This window comes from Mastigoproctus giganteus, chromosome 3 (genome assembly GCF_048544385.1).
Source record: "Mastigoproctus giganteus isolate SK-2022 chromosome 3, ASM4854438v1, whole genome shotgun sequence".
Lineage (NCBI taxonomy): Eukaryota > Metazoa > Arthropoda > Arachnida > Uropygi > Thelyphonidae > Mastigoproctus > Mastigoproctus giganteus.
The window spans coordinates 192,454,312-192,479,901 of NC_143577.1; the positions used below are offsets into that span (position 1 = coordinate 192,454,312).

General features: G+C 36.6%; 1 protein-coding gene across 1 annotated transcript in view; it reads right to left on the minus strand.

The window, feature by feature from the left end:
* Positions 1-23,866, minus strand: part of LOC150088529 (ciliated left-right organizer metallopeptidase-like) — a 189,946-nt gene extending 166,080 nt beyond the window's left edge. The window contains exons 1-2 of the mRNA XM_090370219.1: positions 23,753-23,866; positions 10,000-10,377 (exon numbers count right to left, since the gene is read on the minus strand). Coding sequence (XP_090226345.1) covers positions 10,000-10,324 — 325 coding nt within the window. The 5' untranslated portion in view covers positions 10,325-10,377; positions 23,753-23,866. The remainder of the gene's footprint in view (positions 1-9,999; positions 10,378-23,752) is intronic.
* Between the last annotated feature and the right edge of the window lie 1,724 nt (positions 23,867-25,590).

A 25,590-nucleotide genomic window follows, 5' to 3' on the forward strand; every position in this document is an offset into this window, starting at 1 on the left:
AAGCACAATATCTTTCTTTAGGTGAGGTCGCCATACTTGAATACAGTATTCCAAGTGTGGTCTAACAATAGCGTTATATTATGGGATTACGATGCAACTGTTTGATAAATCATCGATAGGACATGGGACTTCCTTGCAATTTGTCTACAATGCTTAGAACTTCATGTCTGACCGTATCATAAATACGGTCAGACATGAAGTTTTAGTTCATGTCTTTAGTTCAACTTCACCAATATATAAGTTATTTTGGGGTTACTGTTCCCCAGGTGTAATAATTTACACTTTGCTGGATTATAGCATAGCTGCCATTTTTCTGACCATCCCTGAAGTCTATCTAGGTCACTCTGAAGAAGCTATGCTTTGCAGTGATCATTAACTACTCTACCAATCTTTATATCATCTGCAAAGTTAGACATCACGCCCTTTATTGATGTCATTTATGAAAATCAAAAACAGTGATCCTAATAGTGATCCTTGGGGAACCCCAAGTCATACATCAACCCAATATGAGGAATAGCCATTTATCACAACCCTCTACCTCCTGCCCTGAAGCCGTCCTGCTGTCCATCTAAGGATTTTCCATGTGATTCCAACCTGTTCCAGCTTATAAAGTAACCGCTCATGTGGGAGTGAGTCAAACATTTTGCCGAAATCCAAATAAACTGTCAAAATTATTCCTGAAGTCCAGCTCTTGAGTGACCCTGTCAAAATAGCTAACCAGATTAGTTAAACATGTTATCCCTTTACGAAACCATGCTGAGTATCCTTCAGAATTCCATTTCTATAAATGATCCTGAATTCCGCCCTTGATCATTGTCTCATGATTTTCCCTACTACTGAAATTAGACTGAGTGGCTGGTAATTTCCCACTTCACTCTTAGAACTGCCCTTAAGTATTGGAGATACATTGGCACTTTTCCAATCCAACAGAATTACTCCAGAGTCAGTGATGCTGGACTCATAATTAGCCTCAATGGTTCAATGCACTCACGTATTTAACAGTCAGGGGTTTCACCCCTAATCTACTTGAAGAGTGTGTGTGCTACTGCCTCCTGCTCCTGACCACTCAGCTACCGAGATTTTAGAGTATATGCCATCAACCCCAGGAGCCTTACTGGCTTGTAGGCTCAAAAGTTTTTTCATTAAATAAGCATGAAATTTCAACATCATTGATTACATTTTTTTCAAATTCACTCCCATGATATCTCATTGACAGAAAGGTTTTTTCTTCTGTAAATATCGATGCAAAATAAATGTTGAGTTCATCTGCAACTTCGGCTGGGATATCTAATACTATCCCATGTCCATTACATAAGGGTCCGATCTCATTTGTCCTTCTCTTCTTTGATTTATAAATGTGAAGAATTCTTTATCCCCACTCTTTGCCATCGATTTCTCATAATCGGCCTTTACCAGCCAAACTATTCACCTTCATAGGAAGTTCCACTAACTTTGGACTTGCCTAAATTATTAATTTCAGCACTATACAAATCGGAGAGTGGTAATCGATGGGCACTGCTCTTCATGGATTAATTTTATTAGTGGAGTCCCCCCCCAGGGTTCGGTGTTGCGCCCATTGTTGTTCGGTGTTGGGTCCATTTGTCAATGATACTGATGAAGGTATATCAGACTCAATGTCCAAGTTTGCAGATGTTACTAAGGTTGGCTGGGTTGTTACTGACAGTAAACTACTACAACAGGATTGAGAAAAGTTCGGGAGATGAGCTGAGAAGTGACAACTAAATTTTAACATTGACAAATGCAAAGTACTGCATATGGGTAGCAGTAATCCCAGAAAAATGTACCAACTGTGTGGCACTACACTGGAGGTTGTGGAGAATGAAAAAGACCTGGGAGTAATTGTGCAGTCAGATATGAAATTTTCTGAGCAGTGCAGACAGGCTGCCAGAGTATCTCATGTCAATGATATACAAGAATTTTGCTAGCAGTGATAAGAAAGTGATTATCCCTTTGTATAAGACAATGGTCAGAACACAACTTGAGTACCGTGTACAGATCTGAAAGCCTCATTTTAGGAAGGATGTAGAGTTGCTAGAGCGAGTACAGAGAAGGGCAACAAGATTGGTGAGGGGAACAAAGGGGAGTGCCAAGAAAGGCTCTGCAAATTGCAGAATCTGGAAACTAGATACCTGCAAGGTGATCTGATTGACGTGTATAAGGCCTTGAATGGTTTGAGCAGGCTCAATGCTGATGGGATTCTTCTTGTTCTCGCTCAGATTACGAATCTGAGGGGGCATAAACTGAAATTGAGGAAAGACAGTTGTAGAATTGATGTGCGAAATTTGCCTTTAGCCAGCGGATAGTTGATTCCTGGAACAGACTTCCATTTGTCATTATGGAAGTTAATAGCTTAAATAAATTCAAGGAAGAACTGGACAAACATTTGGAGTGAATGGATGGTTGAAATGAGAAGTGTGCATTTTTTCTTTTTTTTTTTGGCTGATGCTGTATAAGCTTGCTTTCTTGCCTCTACTAGTGTTAATGCCAACAACATCAAATAAATAAATAAATAAATAAATTTTCTGTTTATACTCCGGCATGACAACCAAGTCAGTAGAGGTTACAATAAATCGTCAATACAAATATTTATCATATTTAGTAGTCACGGGCTTGAACCCCGGTCCACTCAAGGAACGTGTGCTATGCACTCTCGCTCCTGACCACTGGGCTACGTCAGGCAATCCTCACTAATCATGACTGATTAGACAATGGAAGGTGGCTGAAATATAAAAACATAATACAGTTATTTTTTGAAATCTGCAGGTACTATATGTCTATTCAGGCACTCTGCTAGTTGTGCAAATGTACGAAATTCTTGAGCTTTTTCATAATCATATTTACTTTTAATATTATTTTCCAGGGCCTTCTCAAAGTTTTTTCTTCTGATCTTTGCTTCTTCTTTTCGGGACTGTCTTTTATAACTGTCTGTAATGACAAATAGCTTGGACAGTTCAGAAATTGTGATGGAACAGCTCTGTGAATTAATTTTAGATGCTTGAAATCTATGATGATTCTCTAGTTTTTCCCATCAAATTGAGATTTCCGCTCGAAACGAATCTCGCATACCTGTAACAATATGAAATATATAAATAAAATCTTATGCTCTTTTCTGAATTTCACTTTACTTATTATTAGCATCTCATTGAGGATTGTTATTAGCTTTTACAACTAAGGATACCTCAGTCTGCATACACAGGCCTATAGTTTATCAAAGGTTGCATATAATTGAACATCGAGAATGAGGGTAGCCTTGTGCAGGTGAAGTTTTTACTGCTCCTGGAATAGAGAAGTTTTTTCTGTTTTATTAGCTTAAATTGGCATATTAACTTATTTTCTAGAGTAGCTTTATATTCCTAGTCACGATACTTAGTTTAAAGTTTAACTTAGATAGAGCTTTTGTAGGTATTACTTAGTATCGGTAAGGGTATCAAATCCACGTGTTACAAGTTGCATCTCCGATGAACAAGAAGTTTTTTAGCCATATTTAGCCACTTTATTGACCAATTGTTATATTAAATTATTTTATATAAGTAGCTTATAGACCTAGTCAGGATTCTTAGTTTATTCTGAATTGAGACAGCGAGATTTGGAAGTTAATTAATACTTAAGTGTCCGTAGATTTACCGTTCGTAACTTGCCGCCATTGTTATACGATACAACATTATATCCCGAACTAGATAGCGTAAGCTTAGTATAGTATAGTATATAATATAATATTGTCAATTAATCAGTAAAATCTATATATTAATCTTGTTAAACTTCATTGTCAATTAAATTGTACTTTTTAACTAAATACATATAATGACTTAGATTACAAACGTAACATGATTAATTAATACATAACTTGATACGGAAGTTATATAAATGGAACTCGTAGATAATACTCGATACTGAAAAATATATATAGCATTATAAATGTGTTGGGATATAAGTTTAGGGTTATAATTTTGTACTGAAACTGAAATTTTATTGAAATTAAATCGAAATCATGACTCAGACCAGAGCAGCAAAGCAAAAGGCTCGAGCTAATGGGAGTGCTGTGCCTCAGGGGAGAACTGGGGGGGGGAGTTGCCCTCTGAATCACAGCCTTTTAAAATGCACTGCTTGCTTGATGTTTCTGGAGCAATCGGGTATGGGACATGATATTGCAATGGGGGATGTCTTTGTGTGTGTGTGCGCGGGATGTAAGGAGTGTAAGGAAATCAGGCGACAACTCAGCATTGTTATGGGCCTATATGAGAGCTGAGAGTTTGAAGGACAGGGTGGATGCCCTCGAATGATCAAAATTGAGGAGCCCATCAAGCTCTCAGCTGCCGACATCAACACCAGAGATTGCACGCAACACAGCAGCAACTCCCAAGGCAGAATGCGCTGGTCCCATGGGAACTAGTAGTTGTTGGTGACTCTATTGTCAGGGAAACGGAGAACGTGCTTTGTAAAAAAGGATAGGTGGAACAGGACCAGGGGCAAAGGTTGATGATGTTGTAGAGCAGATATCATCTTTTAAGGGCACAAAAGGTGATATAGTTGTACACGTTGGCACTAATGGTATTAAGAGTAGGAGACCGGCAGAATTACTTAACAAGTACAGGTCACTGTTGAAAAAAAGCCACGAATTAGGGTTGAATTTGAAAGTGTCTGCAATTCTGTCCAGACAATGTAGGAGGGAGTATATGATGAGAGCCTTGTCGACTTAGATTATAAACGTACATGATTAATTGATACATGACTTGATACTTTTAGTGCAAGGCTCAAGGGGGAGAATTTTTTTCAGCCTGATCTGTACTTGTTAACAAGAGAGACTGCTTCTACAGGGTTGGGATACACTTAAATAGAAAGGGTGCAAGAATATTTCTTGATGCTATCGAGGAAGTGTTGGTGGATCAGAAAACTGCTAGCTTAGGGGGATACAGGGACTAATAGATTAACAGTAGCCACTGGCAGAGGTGAAAAAAAGTGATTCTTGCACTGCTTCTATTGGAATGAGCCAGCAGCCTGGAAAACAAGATGCAGGATATTTCAGAGACTGATGGGAGTCATTGCGGTACAAGTAAACACATGGGTTGTGTTAGGGTAGCTAAGACTGTTATGTTTGTTATTTGGTTTTTAGGAGCATGAGAAACTAAGGCCATATTGCTCCGGGAAATGCGGTGGTCATTCCCTGACCTTTCTGCATCCTCCATATTTGGTGGTGACAGGCTTGAACCCCGGTCTAATCAAGAAGTGTGTGCTACGCACTGCTGCTCCTTCCCACCTCGCTATGGAGGTGCCAGTAGCTAAGAATAGGAACAGATGCATGTATACTTGCGTATACACCAATGCCAGAAGTTTGGTAAATAAATTTGATGAATTTGAGGTATTGCTCAAAACATCAAAGGCAGATATTGTTGAGATATCAGAGACGTGGTGTCACACAGATATAAGGAATGCAGAACTGGGGAATACAAATGTGTACAGAAAGGATAGACAGGATAGGAAGGGAGGAGGGGTTATGCTATTAGTTAAGAAACACAAAATCCAAGGAAGTGAAGTCAGTCAACATCGCTGGACAGTGCAGTGTCGAGTCAGTTTGGTGTGACATAAGCATTGGGAGATCAAAATTGAAATTAGGAGTGTGCTCTGATGAGTATAATAAGAAACTGTACAGGGAAATAGAGTAGGCAAGTAAATCAGAGAGTCTTATAATGTGGAATTTTAATTTCCCAGATATTGACTGGAATTTGTGAGTTGGTCACTCACACACTAGCAGGCCTTTGTGGATTTATTGGATGATTGTTTTCTAAATCAGCATGTTCGGGAGGCAACTAGAGGGGGTAATACCTTGATCTGATTATCAGTAGTGATTCTTCATGCATTAAGAATCTGCAGATAAAGGAACCACTAGGTGGCAGTGATCACAGTGTGCTGAAGTGGGATTTACTCAAAGAGGTACCTACCATCAGGGGTAAAGGGAAGGGTTATTGCTTTCGTAAAGGCGACTACGATGGTCTGAGACAGTATTTAAATACTATACAGTGGGACCAACTGATGATGTTACCAACAGCAAATTCAAAATGGGAAGCATTCAGAGAACTTATCTTGGAAGCTACTAGGCTTTACCTACCAACTAAGAAATACTGTTCAAGGTTTAGGCCTAAATGGATGTCTGTTTGTTATTTGGTTTTTAGGAGCATTAGCAACTAAGGCCATATTGCTCCGGGAATATGCGGTGATCATTCCCTGATCTTTCCGCATCCCCGTATTTGGTGGTGACGGGATCGAACCCCGGTCTAATCAAGAAGCGTGCGTTACACACTGCTGCTTCTTCCCACCTGGCTACGGAGGCGCCCTAAATGGATGTCAGATGAACTAATGAGACATATGGCAGAGAAGAAAAATGCATGGGATACATATAAATTAATGGGTGACATGGAAGCCTGTTAGATATAAGCTGGTCTGTAACCAAGTCACAAAGGAGATTAGGCAAACAAAGGCAGATTATGAGAATTCCTTGGAAAGTATGAAAAGAAAAACAGAAAAGAGTTCTTTACCTATGTAAACTCTAGAAGGAAAGGGATGAATCAGATTGGTCCACTGGATATTGATGGTTCAACAGTTGAGGATCCTGCTCAGGTGGTTAACAAACTAAATGAGTATTTTGCATCTACATTCACACATGAGGAGTTATTGAGGTAGGGGAATGCCAGAGGTGAAGTAAACTCTGGCAGTGAGCTAGATGATTTTGTAATAACTGAGAGGAAAGTGGAGGAGAAATTGTTGAGGATAAACATAAAAAAAGGCACCCGGGGTGGATGGGATCTATCCAGTTATATTAATGGAGGCAGCAAAGGAAGTAAGCAAACCCTTAGCCATAATTATGAGAGCTTCTTTGGACTCAGGGGAGGTACCCATAGACTGGAGATGTGCAAATGTGACCCCCATTCACAAAAGAGAATCAAAGGCTGACACAAGTAATTATAGACCTGTGAGTTTAACTTCTGTTCCAGGAAAATTAATGGAGGTACTGGTTAAAGAATCACTGCAGGATCATCTAGATAGGACTTCAGTTATAGCTCAGACACAGCATGGTTTTGTTTAGGGAAAGTGTTGCCTAACCAATTTAATTGTATACTATGATGCAGTCACAAAAGAAATATATATATAATATCAAAACAAATATATAATATCAAAGTTATTCCCTGCATCCAGATGCAGGGAATAACTTTGATATTATATATTTGGATAAGAGAAAGGCTTTTGATACTGTTGCACATGGAAGAGTGCTGCACAAATTGGAGCAGTGTGGCATTGGAGGCAAATTGCTGCTATGGATAAAGGGATGGTTGAGGGGGAGAAGACACACAGTGGTAATCAATGGACACTGCTCATCATGGACTAATGTTATTAGTGGAGTCCATCAGGGTTCAGTGTTGGGTCCATTATTGTTTTCTGTATTTATAAATGATATTGATTATGGTATATCAAGCTTAATGTCCAAGTTTGCAGACAATACAAAGGTTGACAGGGTTGTTAAGGACACTACTGATACTACGCTGCTGTAACAGGATCTGGAAAGGTTGAGCAGATGAACTGAGAGGTGGCAAATGAAGTTTAACATTGACAAATGTAAAGTACTACATATGGGAAACAGTAACCCCAGAGCAACGTATCAACTCTGTGGTACTACACTGACAGCGGTAGAGAATGAAAAGGACCCGGGGATAATTGTGCAGGCAGATATGAAGTTGTCTGAACAGTGCAGACGGGCTGCAAGAGTAGCTCATGGTGTCTTGTCAATGATATACAGGAATTTTTCTAGCAGGGATAAGGAGGTGATTATTCCCTTGTATAAGGCAATGGTCAGACCACACCCTGAGTACTGTATACAGGTCTGGAGGCCTCATTTCAAGAAGGATGTAGAGCTGCTGGAACGAGTACAGAGAAGGGCAACAAGATTAGTGAATGGAACAAAGGGTTGCTCTTACAAAGAAAGGCTTAAGTTTTGCAAATTACCGTGTGTGGAGACTAGGCACCGGTGAGGTGTATAAAGTCTTGAATGGTTTGAGCATGCTCAATGCCGATGGGCTTCTTCCCCTTGCTCAGAATAATCACCTGAGAGGGCATAAATTCAAATTGAGGAAAGGCAGATGTAGGAGAGATGTGCGGAAATTTGCCTTTAGCCAGCAGGTAGTTGGTTGGTGGAACAGACTTCCATGTTGTGGAAGTTGATAGCCTAAATAAATTTACGGCTCAGCTGGACAGGTATTCTGAACGAACGGAGGGGTGAAATGGGAGTGTTTTTTTTTTTTTTTTTGTGGTTTTTTTTGGCTGATGCTGCATAAGCTTGCTTTCTTGCATCATAGGCCTCTACTAATGCTAATTACACTTTGTGTATTATACATGCTAAAAGTTTCAATAAATAAAATTAACATTATGTATTGTACAAATATTAATATTTTTTGATTTCTTAAACAAGCATGTACTTTTCTTCAGTGTATTCAATACATGAAAAGAATATTTTCGAACACGGTCAACTAGGCGACGGCGAATGGGCAATGGTCATCTTGGCGATGGACAACTGGACGATAGCCAAGTGGGTGCCGGATATATGGACAACAAAATCAAATATCAAAATCAAGATCAAATATGCAATGCAAATAAAATTTTTTTATTTACATTGCATATTTGATCTATAGTTTGATCTATTAATTCATATTATAGTTATATGCAATACCATGTAAATATTCTATTATATTTTCCCTATCGTAATTTATAACTTTTCTCAAAATTCTTTGGTCAGCTTCATCGTAACGTCTACGTTTGTACTGATGTTGAAAACCTGCTACTGCTTTTTCATAATCAACATCATAAGTTTTTTGAATTTTTCGTAGAACATCAAATGATGCCGTGCGTGGTCACGTATTACAGAGTTAAGCACGTGCATGAGGTTAGTGAATGTTATGGATGCAGTTGTCTTTCAATGGAAGACAACAATGTAATTATTTACCTGCGCATTTGTAGTGATGTAATTGCCCTGGCCTCTTCTCCCATTGGCTTGAATAAATATCACTAGGAGGAAAACTTTTTCATGTATAGAGAGATACATAAAAATTCGCACATTTACTATGTATATGCATTCTAATAAATATTTTACTGCAAATTTTATATGGAAAAAATTTAAAGTAATTTTTTAAAATAATGTTCGATCAATTTTTGTTTCAAAAATTGATCGAACGTTTGTTGTGACCCATTTTTTTCTGCTAAATCTCATGAGTTCCTTAATAATAACAATTTTATTATATCACATTCTTCTTGGTTTTCTACCCATTTCAGTGCTGTTTCTTTTCATTAACATTTTACCATAAAAAAATTGAGAAAAATAATAAATCGCATAGTTTCAGGCCGATATTATTCTTACCGAACCTGGAGCTAAACTAAATATAATATGAAATGAAGAGAACAAAATATTTCATGGAAAATTGGGTTCACGGAAGCGAATGACTAAACATTTCACCAAATATATGAAAAAAAAAAAAAAAAAGAAAACAGACAGAAATACTCTCGTAGCATAATAAACATTTGTTTCAAATACTACCATTAATAATATAAAAAAAAAAGAAAAATCACCCTTTATTCCAGATAACTGACGTTCTACTGTATATTCTTCCCCACCCTCCAACTGGCAACTAACTTTTAGCACTGTCACCCACATCATGTACAAATTTGTCAAAGCTGTGATAACTGCTCATGTTCTGCCTAACACAATAATATCCAATACTGTTTTTAGTGGAAGGAAATAGTGAGAATGATACATCTTACTCTGGATGATGCTTATCACTCATAAATAATTATTCATTATTTTAATAATTAATCAGTTTTGCTACTATAGTTTATTATAACAGCATAGATGATATTGGTTTTTATACACACTACAACTGCCATTATGACTATTATGAAGAATGCTTTGATAAAATGAAAAAACAACAGATATTTACTTACCAGAAAGAAGACTTGATATTCTGCTTTTAGCTTCCTCTGTAATTGTATATAGGTTCTTTAAATCAGACAATGAGGTATCATTTTCCATTCTGCCAAAATAAACATGAATTCTTATGGGTGCTATTTTTGATGCATTTATATTTTGTGGATGTCGCTTTAATCTTTCTGGATTATAAAGTACACTGATTCTGGGCACTTGTTCTAAATCAAGAGATAATTCATCAAAATCACAGCTTTGTACAGCATTGATCCATACACAAAATACAATTATTATTATCCATATGGAAGACATTGATATCCAGTATGCATGTTGAAATTGCTCCATCTCTTGAAATAATGATATGCACGTACAGTTGCTGGCATAATTTTCTATCTTTTCTACAAATAATAACCAACAGAAAAAAAAAAATTAGAGAGAATTATTCTGTTTTAATAATGCGCGTACAACTTTAGAAACAAGTTATAAATATATAATTTATAAAGAAACAAATATTACAAAAACTTCGGTCACTGAAGAAGAGATGCAAGTGTGCAGACCCACTGATAAGAATAGCTTGATTATTAATCACCATATCAACTGAATAAGCAATATTAATACATATGAGGAACTACATGTGCAAATCCAAATATCAGAGTAGTCAACACAAGAGTACTGTAGCACATACATTTGAGTCAACTGTGATTCAAGCCCACATAACTGTAATAAACAACAAAATAAACAATTGTTTGGCAAATAGAGCTATACATGATTAATGATTAGGCTATATTCTTGTCTGAGCACTGTCATCCAAGGTACACTGAACCATGTGACTATGAGAGAATATGAACTAAAAAAAAAAAAAAAAAAAAAACTTTAAATAGTGAAAACAGGATCTTACTGCTAAAATGTCTTGAAGACAGCCAATATGAAACCTAAAGTGCACTGTTTTCCTTAGAGAATACCAAAGTATCCTTCTGATAATCATTAAATTTACTCTAGCTTTTTACTCTTGAATTTTCATTTTGGGGAAAAAAAAAAAAAAAAATTCATAAATAAATGCAAATTCCACAAAAAAAAACAAAAGAGAGAGAATCTCACAAGAGAGATTTGTGAAAACTCAAACTGCACATGTTAATGATAAGAGCTATACAATAAAGTAACAATGATTTTAAGCAAGCATAAGAAAAATATTCAAATTTTTTATAACAATTTATTTATCAATTATATATTTCTTATGATTTACACAAATTGACTTGGCACAGATTAGGTTACTTAATTTAATTTGACAATAAATGTTTTTGAAAAGTTGACTGTATACTCAAATATGTTTGAGAAGACATGTTATAAATATTAAGAATTAGTACCATGTTCATACATTTAGTGTACTTAGTATTAGTGCAAAAAAAGAATGTTATACAGCATCAGCAAAAAAAAAAAAAAAAAAAACATTACACCTATCCATCCCCTCCAATAGTTTGTGTTGTTGTTTGTTATTTGGTTTTTAGAAGCCCGGTCTAATCAAGAAGCGTGTGTTACGCACTGCTGCTCCTGCCCACCTGGCTACGGAGGCACCGTTTAGTTTTTCCTTCAATTTATTCATACTATCCACTTCCATAACAATGGATGAAAGCTTGTTCCAGCAATCAACCACCTGTTGGCTGAAGGCAAACTCTCATGCATCTATCCTGCAAACATCCTTCAACTTAAATTTATTGCCCACTCATGTGTCTCAGCAAGAGGAAGAATGCCATTCACATTCCGCTTACTCAATCCATTCAAGGCCTTAAACCTCAATCAGATCACCTTGCAGGTGCCTAATCTCCAGACAATTTGCAGAACTGAAGCTATTTGGGGTTAGAGAACTTGTTTGTTCCCCCTAACCAATCTAATTGCCCTTCTGTGTATCTGTTCTAGCAGCTCTACAGCCTTCCAGACCTGTATGCAGTACTCAAGATGTGGCCTGACCATTGCCTTATACAATGGAATAATCACCTCCTTATCCCTGCTAGTAAAATACCTGTATATCATTCACAAAATCCCATGAACTGATGTGGCAGCCTGTCTACACTGCTCAGAGAACTTCATAATTGACTGCACAATTACCCCAGGTTTCATTTTCTACTACTGAGTGAAGTACTACATTGCTGGTAAATTAATCTGGAATTACTGTTACTCCTATGCATTACCTTGCATTTGTCGATGTTAGACTTCAACTACCATTTCTCAACCCATCTGCCTAATTTTTTCTAGATCTTGTTACAGTAGCTTGACCTGATAATCATCATTAACCACCATGCCAACTTTGTATCATCTGCAAACTTAAACATTAAGCCTGATATGCCTTCATCAATATCATTAACAAATACAAAATACAACAATTGGCCAAGCACTGAACCCTGGGGAACTCGGCTAATAATGCTAGTCCATGAAGAGCAGTGGCCATTAATAACCACTCAACCATCCTTTTATCCAGAGCAGTAACTTGCCCTTAATGCCACACTGCTCCAATTTGTACAACAGCCTTTTATGTGCAACAGCATCAAAAGCTTTCTTGAAATCCAAGTATATATCAAAATTATTTTTTGCATCCAGTTCCTTTGTCACTGTATTATAGTATCCAATCAAATTGGTCAGACAAGTTCTTCCCCCTTAATGAATCCATGCTGAGAAGTATAACTGCACTCCTGTCTAGATGGTCCTGTATCACTTCTTTAACCAATGACTTCATTATTTTCCGTGGAACAAAAGTTAAGCTAACAGGTCTGTAATTATTCATGTCACCTTTGATCCCCCTTTGTAAATTGGGGAGACATTCAGACCTTTCCAACCCACAAGGAACTTCCCTAAATCCATAGATGCTCTCATGATTGTGGCTACTTACCTCCTTTGCTACCTCCCTTAATATAACCATCAATAGGTCGCATCTACCTCAAGCACCATTTTTTTATATTAAGCTTCAACAATTTCTCTTCCACTTTCCTCTCAGTTATATTTTGATGAACTTTTGGCATCTCCCCCCTAAAGAACTCATTCATGAATGTAGATGAAAAATACCTATTCAGTTTGTCAGCAACCTGAGCTGGATCATCAACAGTTAAACCATCAATATCAAGTGGTCCAATATGATTCATCCCCTTCCTTCCAGTGTTTACATAAGTAAAGACGTCTTTGCTGTTTTCATTTGCATCCTTTGCCAAAGATCTCTCATATTCTGCCTTGCCTTGTATAGCCTCCTTTGTGACTTGATTGCAGACTAGTTTATACTTACTATAAGCTTCTGTATCACCTGGTAATTTATATGCATCCCATGCATTCTTCTTCTCTGCCATACATCTAATTAGATCATCTGACATTCACTTAGGTCTATACATTGAATAGTATTGTTTGCAAGTGGCCGTACTTTTGGCACTTAAAGCACCTCAGTGGATTTGGAATGTAAATCCTTGCCAGGCAGTTTAAGTAGTATGCTCAGGGCTGCATTTACCACTAGGCAAATTAGGCACGTGCCTATGGTTCGCTGAAAAGAGGGGCCCGCACAGAGGTATTTGTCATTACTGCATGAAATAAATCAATCCACTGGCTTCAACTTCTAAATTTAATTAAAAAATATATACCAATAATAATACTTATTGCAACGCCAACATCATATTTGGGTGGTATCTTTTGTCGATACTATTGGTGGCGGAGGGAAACATACGCGACAGCTCAGCTGTGCACAAGTATACATTGTTTTTCACGAACCAATAGTACAATGTGAGTGGAGGCGGGAGAAAACGTTTGTCTACACATAGCTTGACGCATACAGTTGCAGTCAAACAACTATCTGTAAATCAGCACACATCAAAGGACCTGAACATCGATGGTAAGAAGTTTTACTTCCAATGCGTGAGAGTTCCTCAAACAGATTTTTTGTTACTTGTACGAAAATAATTTTTTTTTGTTTATAATTATAAATGATAAGGTGTACTTACATTTTGCTTTTTGTTAATAACTATGTTTTACATTGTAAAATTGTTTAATTTTATAATCGAAAACAAAATTATATCCACATTTCCTAACGTCAGAATAATTTTAAGATTGTTTTTAACATTACTAATGTCCAGTTGGCCTGCCTCCCTAAAATCCACTCATGCACATCTTCTCGATGGTAATCCCTGTTATGTCACTTAGGTGGCAACGAAAGTGTAGAGTGGTTCTCTTCAAGACGCCTGGTCAGCGTGAAGAGGAAAAGACCAAACCCTCCAGCATATGACAGCACGACAAAACAAATGGCCCTCAGTCCCCAGCGGCTTTCACTCCCCTCTTACGGCAGCGAGAGGATCAGAGTGGAAGAACAGGATGCTAAGAATCTCTGGGTACGACCAGGCTGCCATTCACGGAAACTGAACTTGGCCTGTTACAATGTAAGATCGCTCCTTGGTGAAGACAGGATATTAGAGCTGGAAAAGGAACTAGAAAATGTGAATTGGAACATCATCGGTTTGACTGAAACAAGAAGAAGAAATGAATCACTTATAAGTTTATCAAGTGGAAATCTGCTGTACACCAATGGAAACAGTGAAAGGAGCGAAGGTGGAGTTGGGTTTCTGGTCCATAAAGATATAAAAAACAACATTTTGGAATTCAAAAATACATCACCAAGGGTGTCAAGACTAATACTCAAGATTTCTAAGAGGTACAAGCTAAAGGTTATAATGATTTATGCACCAACATCGAGCCATCATGATGATGAAGAGGTTGAAGAAATGTACACCGAAATTGAGAGTCTTCTAGATGAGCAGAAAACCCACTACACTATTATTATGGGGGACTTCAATGCTAAAGTTGGAAAAAGACAAAACAGTGCAGAAAGGGGAACTATAGGAAATTTTGGAATTGGTGAAAGAAATGAAAGAGGCGAAAGACTTGTGGAATTTGTAGAATCTCAAGGAAGTGGACATGGAAGAGTCCAAATGGATTAACAACTAATGAAATCGACTTCATCCTCACTAACAGAAGATATATTGTGAATGATGTTACCGTCCTGAATAAGGTAAACGTTGGAAATGATCACAGAATGGTAAGATGTACACTTGATGTAGGAAAGGAAAGGAAAAAACTGATTCGAGTAAATAATACAAAGGTCTTTGAGATAACAGAAGATGAAAAAAAGCAGTATGTACTGGAACTCTAAGAACAAGTTTGAGCTTCTGCAGACTGCTCAGGACCAAGATATCGACGAGGAATATTACAAACTTTCTGAAAGTGATAAAGCCCAAGAATCCTATAGGGAAAAACAAATCCAAAGAAGAAAAAACTAGTCAAGAAACACTTGTTATGATAAACCAAAAGGGAAAAATGAAGAGCAAGATAAACACTGACAAGGAAAAAATTGAGTATACTGAGTAATGCAAAGCCATTAGAAAGAGACTCAGAGAGGACATAAGAAGATTTAACACAAGAAAAGTAGAACAAGCATTAAGGGAAAACAACGGATTTAAATCAGCAGCCATGAGCAGTAATACAGAAAGACAAATGATACTGAAACTGAAGAATAGCAATGGTGTACTTATAAATAGCAGAGAAGGCATAATTCAAATAGCAGAAGACTACTATAGAGAATTATACAAGGATCGAGGGAATGATGCCAGCAGTGGGGAAGATGGATCGCAAATTAGCAACACATACGACATATCAGATATTCTTGCTGGTGAGGTAGAACATGCATTGAAGAAAATGAAGAATCGGAAAGCCCCGGGGGAAGATGAAGTTACTGTAGAGTTGTTAAATTTGGGAGGAAGAGACATAACACAAAAACTGGCAAGGCTCTTCACAAAATGTATTAGAAAAGGTGTGGCACCTAAGCAGTGGAATAATGCAATCATAGTTTTGTTGCATAAGAAAGGAGATAAATCAGAAATTATAGACCAATTAGCTTGTTATCCCACATCTACAAGTTGTTCACAAGGGTCATTACTAACAGATTAGAAAGATACTTGATGAGAATCAACCGAAAGAGCAAGCTGGCTTTAAGACAGGATTCACAACTATGGATCACCTTCACATAATATCACAGCTAATGGAGAAAGCAAATGAATATAAAACACCATTATGCCTGGTATTTGTGGATTATGAAAAGGCATTTGACTCCATACAGCATATGGCAATGTTTCGGGCACTGGAAAGACAAGGGATAGATATCCCACATATTATGATTTTGAAGAAAATATATGAGAACGTTATCTCCTTTATTAGACTAGACAAAGACAGTAACAAATTTAAAATCGAGAAAGGAGTTTGACAAGGAGACACAATATCTCCGAAGCTGTTTACTGCTGCCCTTGAGGAAGCTTTCAGAAGATTAGACTGGTCGCAGAAAGAAGTCAATGTGAATGGAGAGTACCTAAACCATTTACGATTTACAGATGACATTATGGTCATAAGCCACGATCCCAAAGAATTAGAGGAAAATCTTAATCAGTTATGCACAGTTAGTAAGGATTTTGGACTAAAGATGAATATGGCTAAAACAACAGTAATGATGAACAAGTATGCCACAGAAAGGGAAATAATGATTGAAGGAGCAGTAATTGTAAAGGTGGAGTCATATACTTATCTGGGACAAGTTATTAGCTATAATAATGATAAATGGCTGGAAGTCAAGAGAAGAATAAATTTTGGATGGATAGCATTCAGGAAATATAGTCGCATACTGAAGAGCAATATCCCAGTTTGTCTGAAACGTAAAATGATGAACCAATGTATACTCCCCACCATGACTTATGGAAATGAAACTTGAGCACTCACCAAAAGAATGGAAGAGAAGCTGAGAACTACACAGCGAAGAATGGAACGAATTATATTGGGAATCAGACTGTTAGATAAGAAGAGAAATACATGGATTAGGCAGCAAACTCAAGTAAAGGACATTCTTATCAAAACTAAAGAACTAAAATGGTCTTGGGCAGGACACATAGCTCGAAGACATGATGACAGATGGACTAAGAAAATAACAGAATGGTACCCAAGAGGAGCTAGAAGAAAACCTGGAAGACAAAGGTGGAGAGGGATAGATGAAATTCAAGAGTTTGTGGTGGGTAGTAAATGGATTGCCAGTGCTCAAAACAGAAGGAACTGGAAAGTTGCTGGAGAGGCCTTCATCCTGCAGTGGATTGAAAATGGATGATGATGATGAATGGGCAATGCCGAAGGAGAGCATTCATTTACCGTACTGAAACTGGTAAAAAATTATTTACGCAGTACTCTTTCAGAACAAAAGCTTAATGCACTGGCAATACTGTACATAGAAAAGTATATTCTAAAAACTCTTTGTTATGAGGATATTATTAATAAGTTTACACATGTCAAAATTAGAAAACAAAAATTTTTAATTTCTTAAAATAATTTAATATTGATTTTTTATTTTCATTTTATATTTTTTTGTAATCTCAACCTAATAATATAAATTAAACAAAAATTTTTAATTTCTTAAAATAATTTAATATTGATTTTTTATTTTCATTTTATATTTTTTTGTAATCTCAACCTAATAATATAAATTAACACAACTTCAAAAATTGATTTTTTTAACAAATATCACCCTCATTCTTGTTTATACAAGAAGGGCCCTGACTTTCATTTGTATACCTAGGGCCCGAAAAGTTCTAGACGCAGCCCTGAGTTTTGCCTTGATGATACGTGGTGACTGTGGAGTGTTGAACGTAAAGATGAGAACTCTAGTAAGAACAAGATTCCCATCCTTTCGCATCAACATTCTCTTGAAAGCCATTGCTCCTTGACCTTTCAATTCAGAGCAGATCTCTTCCTCAGAGACATGAAGAAGATTCCACTCTGCTATGATACCATATGAAGAGTTCATAGTTTTAAGTTGGGTTACGGTGATAGGTATTTCCCTTATCGATACAGCTTTCAGGTTTTCTGGGCATGTTTTTGACATAAAGATTCAACCAGGTCTCCAGAACACTGTTTTTTACTGATTTCAGAGATCCTTCCAACACTTCTAATACTCTCTGGATGAAGTGGGGGGCCACTTTGCAGATTGCCTTCTCTCCAGTGGAATGGAGAAAAGTGGTGTCAGTGATGGGTTTATCCTCAGTTCCAGGTCTTTTCAAAGAGGTATCATCAGTGTCATCTGAGCCGTTATGTAGAGCCCTTGTTGAAGCCCCAGGAGATGAATTTAAATTACTCATGAGAGTAAAATAATTTCTGATGCCCAAGTACCTCACTCACCATGGAGCCCTATGAGGGGGATGCCCATTTGCAAACTAGCGGATACTGCATACGCAATCAAGTTCGGTTCAAGCATCGCACCCACATTTTACAAGTTTTTTGTCGCTAATACATTGTTGTTTTACTACTGTTAGTGGACTTTACATTCTAAGCAGCTGATTACATAATTAGATTGTCATTTTAATTTTTATAATTACTAGCCAGTTTTTTAGTACTAAAGTTTGGCTAGCACAGTCTGGCATACAAAATACAGCAGTCATTAGTGGGCTGATGGACATGAAATTTCCAACGCATTAACAGTTCAGTTCTGCATCCATCCATCATTATTATCCACAATATTAAAAAATAAAATAGAACTTTTAATATAAAATATATTAAATAAAATATATATAAAATATAACCTTTATAATTGCATTAGTACTGAAGATTATTGATTTCATTTGCAGATTTATTGTTGACTTTTATTTGCTAGCTGAATCACATATATTATGCACTTGATTATGGAAATTATCAAACACAAGAAAGTGGCAAGTAGCAAATTAGGCTCAAATTAATTAACTTTTTTTTAACAATTCTTTAATTTAAAAAAAAAAAACTCAATTTTTTAAATATTTTTAAAATAGCACACAATGAAAAACTTATTCTAAGTCTTTTTTTTTTTTTGTTTTTATTCTTAAAGTTTTATCTTAAACTTTTATTAATGAAAATATTTTAATGCTTTTAAAATAAAAGCTAGACTTTAGGGATGGTCAGAAAAGTGGCAGCTTTGCTTTAATCCAGCAAAGTGCAAGGTCTTACACCTGGGGAACAGTAACCCCAAAATAACTTATACACTTGGTGGAGTTGAACTAAAGTGGAAGAAAGGAACTTGGGAGTTACGATACGGTCAGTAGTAGTGGCATGTGATACAAGAAAGCAAGTGTATGAAGCTTATGCAGCATCAGCCAAAAAAAAAAAAAAAAATCACACCATTCCCTCCAAATGCCTGTCCAGTTCCTCCTTAAATTTATTTAACCTATCAACTTCCACAACGACAGATGGAAGTTTGTTCCAGCAATTAACCACCCGCTGGCTAAAGGCAAATTTCCGCACATCTAATCTACATCTGTCTTTTCTTAATTTGAATTTATGCCCCCTTAGGTTCGTAATCTGAACAAGTGGAAGGATCCCATCAGAATTCAGCATGCTCAACCCATTCAAGGACATGAAGTTCTCTGAGCACTGTAGACAGGTTGTAAGGAAGGCCCATGGTGTCCTATCAATGATTTATCGAACAATTGCTAGTAGAGATAAGGACATCATAATCCCATTATACAAGGATATTGTTAGACCACACTTGGAATACTGTGTTCAAATATGGAGACAGCGCCTAACGAAAGACATCGAGCTTCTTGAGAGGGTCCACAGATGGGTAACTCGCCTGGTGAGATCAGCAAAACTATGTCCATATAAGGTAAGAGTTCAAATAGTAGGTTGCACAGCTTGGAAACTAGGCACCTTAGAGAAGACTTGATTGATGTGTTTAAGGCTCTGAAAGGTAAAATGAATGAGGATGCAATTTTCACATTCATAAATGATTCTAGAACTAGTAGCCATAAATTCAAGTTATGGGAGGAGAAGTTTAGACTGGATTGCAGGAAGTTTTATTTTAGCCAGTGAGCTATAAATTACTGGAATAAGTTATCTACATGGGTGGTAGAGGCTGACAGTTTGGAGAAATTCAAAGGTCGGTGGATAGTTACCTACAGGAGGAGGGAAATGCATAGGTTGTCCATTTCATTTTCTTTTATTATTTATTTATTTTATTATTATTTTACTTTGGTTTTTTTTTTCTTTCTTTTTTTTTTTTTCTTTTTTGTTGTGAAGCATAAGCCTTAAGCTTCCTTCCACCATATGACCATTACTAATACTATATGCGATCAGACGTCCCGGATTATGCGCGATAGTCCCGGATTTCAGTCGTTTGCCCGCATTGCTAACTGTCCCAGATTGGATATGTAGCCTCCATACTTAATAGCAAACATAATGCAAATGATTTGCATTCTGTTTGCCAGTAACAAATGGTACAATGGAAAGAATTTTTTCAGTAGTAAATAAGTTTTGGACATCAACAAAAAAAAAAAAAAAAAACTGACCGTAGAACAGTGAAAGCAATACTACTAGATAATGAAGAATTATTAAGAAATATTTTTCCGCTGAGTGAATTTATTTAATGATATTATTTAATTTCTCTTGTTTTTATTGTTAAAAGAAGTATGTATTTTTATTAGTAGTATTATTTCACAGAAAAAAAACAACCTTTTTTCACTAGGAAAAATGTGAAAATGAAAATCAATTAAAAACATGACCCTTCTAATAAATGTTTTTTTTTCCCATTCTAATAACTATTTCTCTCAGTTCATGTCCTTTGTGCTGTTCGTCATGTAGCGTAACATGAGGACTACCTTTCCTGACTTAAAATATATTTCAAAATTTTAATATTTCTTAATATCCTATACATTAAATTTATTATCCTATTTTTATTTGGTCTAAAAATGAAGACACAGCTTCCCTACAAGAGAAAATCACATTAAGTCAGCATTTGCCCGCAAATATTAGCAGGGATCATACAAGTTGTCTGTCCAACATGAGGGGTACCTATACTGAATTTCAGCCTTTCTGTGAAAAAAAATATAAAATATATATATACACTGGTGTTCAAAGAAAGTGCATCACATAGGAATTTCACATTTCTATCCCTTTTTCGTGATGGTACGTTACATTAATGACTAGCATCACAAATAGAAATATAAACAAAAGATATTTATTAATAGTTAAGGTAAAGCTAAGTAATATTTGACGGGTGTGTGGGTTTTTACGTTACTATGGTGAAATGTGTTTGCCCTTTACTGAAATCTTCAATCGTATAAAAAACATAAATAAATTTTCAGAATCTTCTCTTCATTCATTTTTTTTTTTTAAGCTTACTTCCAAAATGAGTATTTGAAACCTTTATACAACAGTTTTGGTAAACACGACAATTATGGCTGAAATGTTAACAGAAGCCTTCAATTTGCTTCACTTTATTATTTTAAAAGGAAAACAAACTGAAAAGTTCACCATGTCCAAACTAATATTTAGTTGAATTGCCTCTGGCCCTGATGACAGCAGCACACCGTCGAGGCATTGACAAGATCAATTTCTGAAGATAATCAACTAATAGTTCATGGTTCCAAACACGAATTATGGCTTCCTGAAGTTCACGAAGGGTCTGGTTTCTTTCTGGCAACTGCAGATTCCACACGATGCGAACAATTCTCTTCAGGATTCAGGTCCAGGCTGTTTCCTGGCCAGCTAAGGGTTGTAATGGACCATTCTTCCAACCATTTTTTCACCTGTAACAAATGTAAACACATCACTGTCAAACCTCTAATGCAGAAATGAAGCTAAAGTAACTACAGAAGTGTCTTCTTACACTTTTTGCTCGATGACAAGGAGCAGAGTTGTCCTGAAAGATGCAGTTACTTGGCAGGTTGAAATGGTCTCCAATAGTTGGCAGCAATTTGCCTTCCAGTATAGATAACCAGGTATCCATTGGCATTTATGGAACCTTTTATAAACTGCAGGTGACCTACTCTGCGATACGAAATGCACCCCCATATCATTTGGCTGGTCGGGAAATTCACTGTAGACACCATACAGTCTGGATGGTATTTTTCATCACGTCTATGGCAAATCGTTTGTCTCCCATCAGAGCCATGCAGGTTGAATTTCTTCTCATCTGAGAAAATAACTGACTTCCACTGCTCAGGGGTCCATTTGACATGCTCCTTACGCCAAATTAATCGGGCCTTTTTCATTTTTTGTGTGAGGAGGGGCTTCTTCTTCTTAGGATGACGGGCTAAAAGTCCATTTTTGAAAAGGCGTCTTCTGACTGTTACTGCACTTGCTACCACTACTGTATGTTCTTCCCATTCTCTTTTCAGCTCAGACGAAGAAGCTTTACAGTTTTTAAAGCGCTTCAAAATGCAGTTCTATTTTGGTGTAGAGATTCATTTGCGTCCGGTTCCTTTTTCCCTATCAGCAGAAGAACCAGTATTCCTGAGTTTGGAAAGAAATCTACTCACTGTCGACTGATTACAAGACACTCTACAACCCCGGGGGCTCACATCTAGTGAGTATGGGCTTGGCACACCCACGGTCCTGAGCTGGATATCATCATTCTTCTCTTTCTTGGTGATTCCCTTCTACTTTTGACACTCTCTCTCTCTCTCTCTCTCTCTTAGGGTTACTTGGGAGCTTTTTTTTTTTTTTTTCCTAGTGCAGCATAAGCCTCAGACTTCCTTGCATCATATGGATATTAATAATAATAATAATAAGAAGAAGAAATATGATGGGAAGAACATCCTTCCTCACGTAAAGCAACAATAGCACTCTTTCTTCGTGGCATCAACTGCACGTAACTCGCCATCCTGACACAAGCAAGGAATGGCTGAAAGTAACAGCTGATGCAATATTACATCATCATCTACATCTGTCAATCTTATCTGATGCAATCTGTAAGAAATATTGCCATATATTTATGTTATTCGGAAGACAATTACAATTTTAAGGGGTGATGCACTTTCTTTGAACACCAGTGTATATAGGCTATATTTGTTTTTTGCTTTTTTTTTTAAAGTATGATATTTTATTTTATAAGTTTAGTTCAAAGAAGTATACATATTTTTTATATTTTGTATGTGAATTTTTTTATAAAAATAAATCTTAAAAAATGTATATGTTGTTTCTGGGGGGTTCTAAAATCCCCCCCCCCAATGTTTCACATTGAAATACTAAGGATCTGGTCACTTTATGCTTAAGGCTACTATTACAGGAGAACTTATCCATCCGGTATGCAGAGCAACCTGATCGATACTGCCCCAAAATCTCTTCTTTTTCCTGTTTATTATGAGAAAAGAATAACAATGCAATTCCAGGTAAAATGTATTATTTGGGTATCACTTATCACATGCAATGGGAGTGGTCATAGTCGACTTCTGTGATTATTGTGAATGCGTTTATTATTATTATTATTATTACTAGCCACATGGTGCAAGGAAGCCACATGGTGAGGCTTATGCTGCACCAGCCAAAAAAAAATTTCTGAGTTTCCCTAAGAGAGAGAGAGTCATAGATGGGAATCACCAAGAAAGAGAATAATGATGATATTCAGCTCAGGACCCTGGGTGTATCAAGTTCATACTCACCAGGTGTGAGTCCCTTGGGGGCGATTTTTTTCTGATTGTTTTATGTCGTCAAGCCCGGGGGCGGCGCTTAGATTAGGTGGGGTATTTATCCCCCCCCAATCCCGCTATTTTAAAATCGGAAAACGAGTTCCTGATTTTAAAACAGCGGCAAGTGGGGGAGGGGTAAGCACACTTGGCATGTCAACCTAGGAGGCTGGGGGGGAAACAGTGTGACACCTACCAATCACTGCCTTCTTCCTGACTTTTAGAAGTATGGAGAGGTAACCAAGATCAGAATTTTTACCCAACTCTAAATGAAATAAAGATAAATACATACTCAGCTTAGGGTAAGTTGCGGCACACGTGCCGTTTATTACATTGTTGTCTTTACTCAGTGTATTTCGACAGCGTAATTCGATTAAGCCTATCGCTACCCCTTACAACTCGCCGTGCTAAGCAACCATGTCAATCTAAATTGCTTATTTCTCTTTCTTTTCTCTCTCTCATGTACAATACTTTTCCTCTCGAGTCACTGCATATTTCAGCGAAAGGCTGTCATCTTTAATAAAACAATAAAAAAATGACAAAAATATGTACCTTTAGAAAATATAATTTCTGTGACGGTGCTGCAATTTCAAATTTGAAGGATTCCAAAATAAACCAGTGAACAGAAGATACATTAGTACCACACAGAATTTAAAACACAGACACGCGGGAGAATTTTCTTCTGCTCGCGTTTGCCACCTTAGCTCATAATTCTACTTTCCGCGTATACATTCTGGTAAAAATAAATACCTATTCTAAAAACAGCTCACATTCAACACAACAAAAACACGTGAAAATTCAAATAAATATTAAAACTTTGCCTGCGCAAATAGCTTATCAACCCGAATTAGCACAGTCAAGGCTTCCAAAATAAAGCTTTGTTGTCTAAGGCACAGAGTACTACTCTGTGGTCTAAGTAGCCAATTAATTAAATTCACACAGAATACCCATAGTTTTGTAAGCAAAAATTCTATTTCTAAGATGAAAATAAACGGCTGAAAACTAAATACAGGCAGTTCTCGCTTTACGAGTTCCCGGGTTTACGAGTTTTTTTTTTTTTTTTTTTCCAAAGTATCAACAAAATCGAACATATGAACATTAACTGCAATAAATTACCGCATTTCAAACACATTCATAAATACCGCATTTCAAACCACGCGCGTAGCTATACAATACAGTGTACCCCGCTTTATGATATTAATCCGTTACCATCGTATCGCGAAAATATCGTAATGTGAACCCAATAACACATTGTTTTTTGTTTTTTTGGAAATTTATTCCATGGCCTCGGAAGTTCAAATTTTCGCTATATAACTTCCTAAAAGGTCATTTTTATAGTGTAAATTGTATTAGTTACCAATTAAAATAATTAAATGCACTACACTTTAATCGTTATCATATGTTATAAGAACCAATTTTGAACAGCTTTGTGATATTTTTCTAAAGCACATTTCTGGAGGTTACGACCATGAAACAATAAAAACAATTTGAACTTTCCGGTTTATTGGGCTTTTCTGTTACTGTAGTCAATTATAAACGGATAGTAAACTCAATGTTATTGCATTTGTGAAAATACTGATAGCTGGAACTGTGTGGGTTTTTACGTTACTATGGTGAAATGTGTTTGCCCTTTACTGAAATCTTCAATCGTATAAAAAACATAAATAAATTTTCAGAATCTTCTCTTCATTCATTTTTTTTTTTTTAAGCTTCGTAAACTTGTTACTCCGCGCATATCGTGTTAGCTGCAATTTGTGCGTTCCGTTAAAAAATGCTTATGCATGCTATTGAAATTTAAAAAGAAAAGAGAAGATTATCTTGGAAATAAACGCCTCTTGAAGCATTTCTGAAGAAGACGACTCCTTGTGCAACAAACCAACGAGTGCCGAGACAATAATGAGTGATCAACAAGTGTGCATTTAGTCAATGATGATGATGAAGAATAAACATTCTTTAACATTTGTAAGTCATAAATAATTTCTCTATTATTATAATTTGCTCTTGATTTTACAGGCTACGTTTTCATTTCTTTGGATAAATCAATCATTGTTTAAACATAAACTAATTAGCTAACTAATTTCATCCTTGTGAATGTAACCCCATTTTTAACATTATGTCGATGGGAAATAA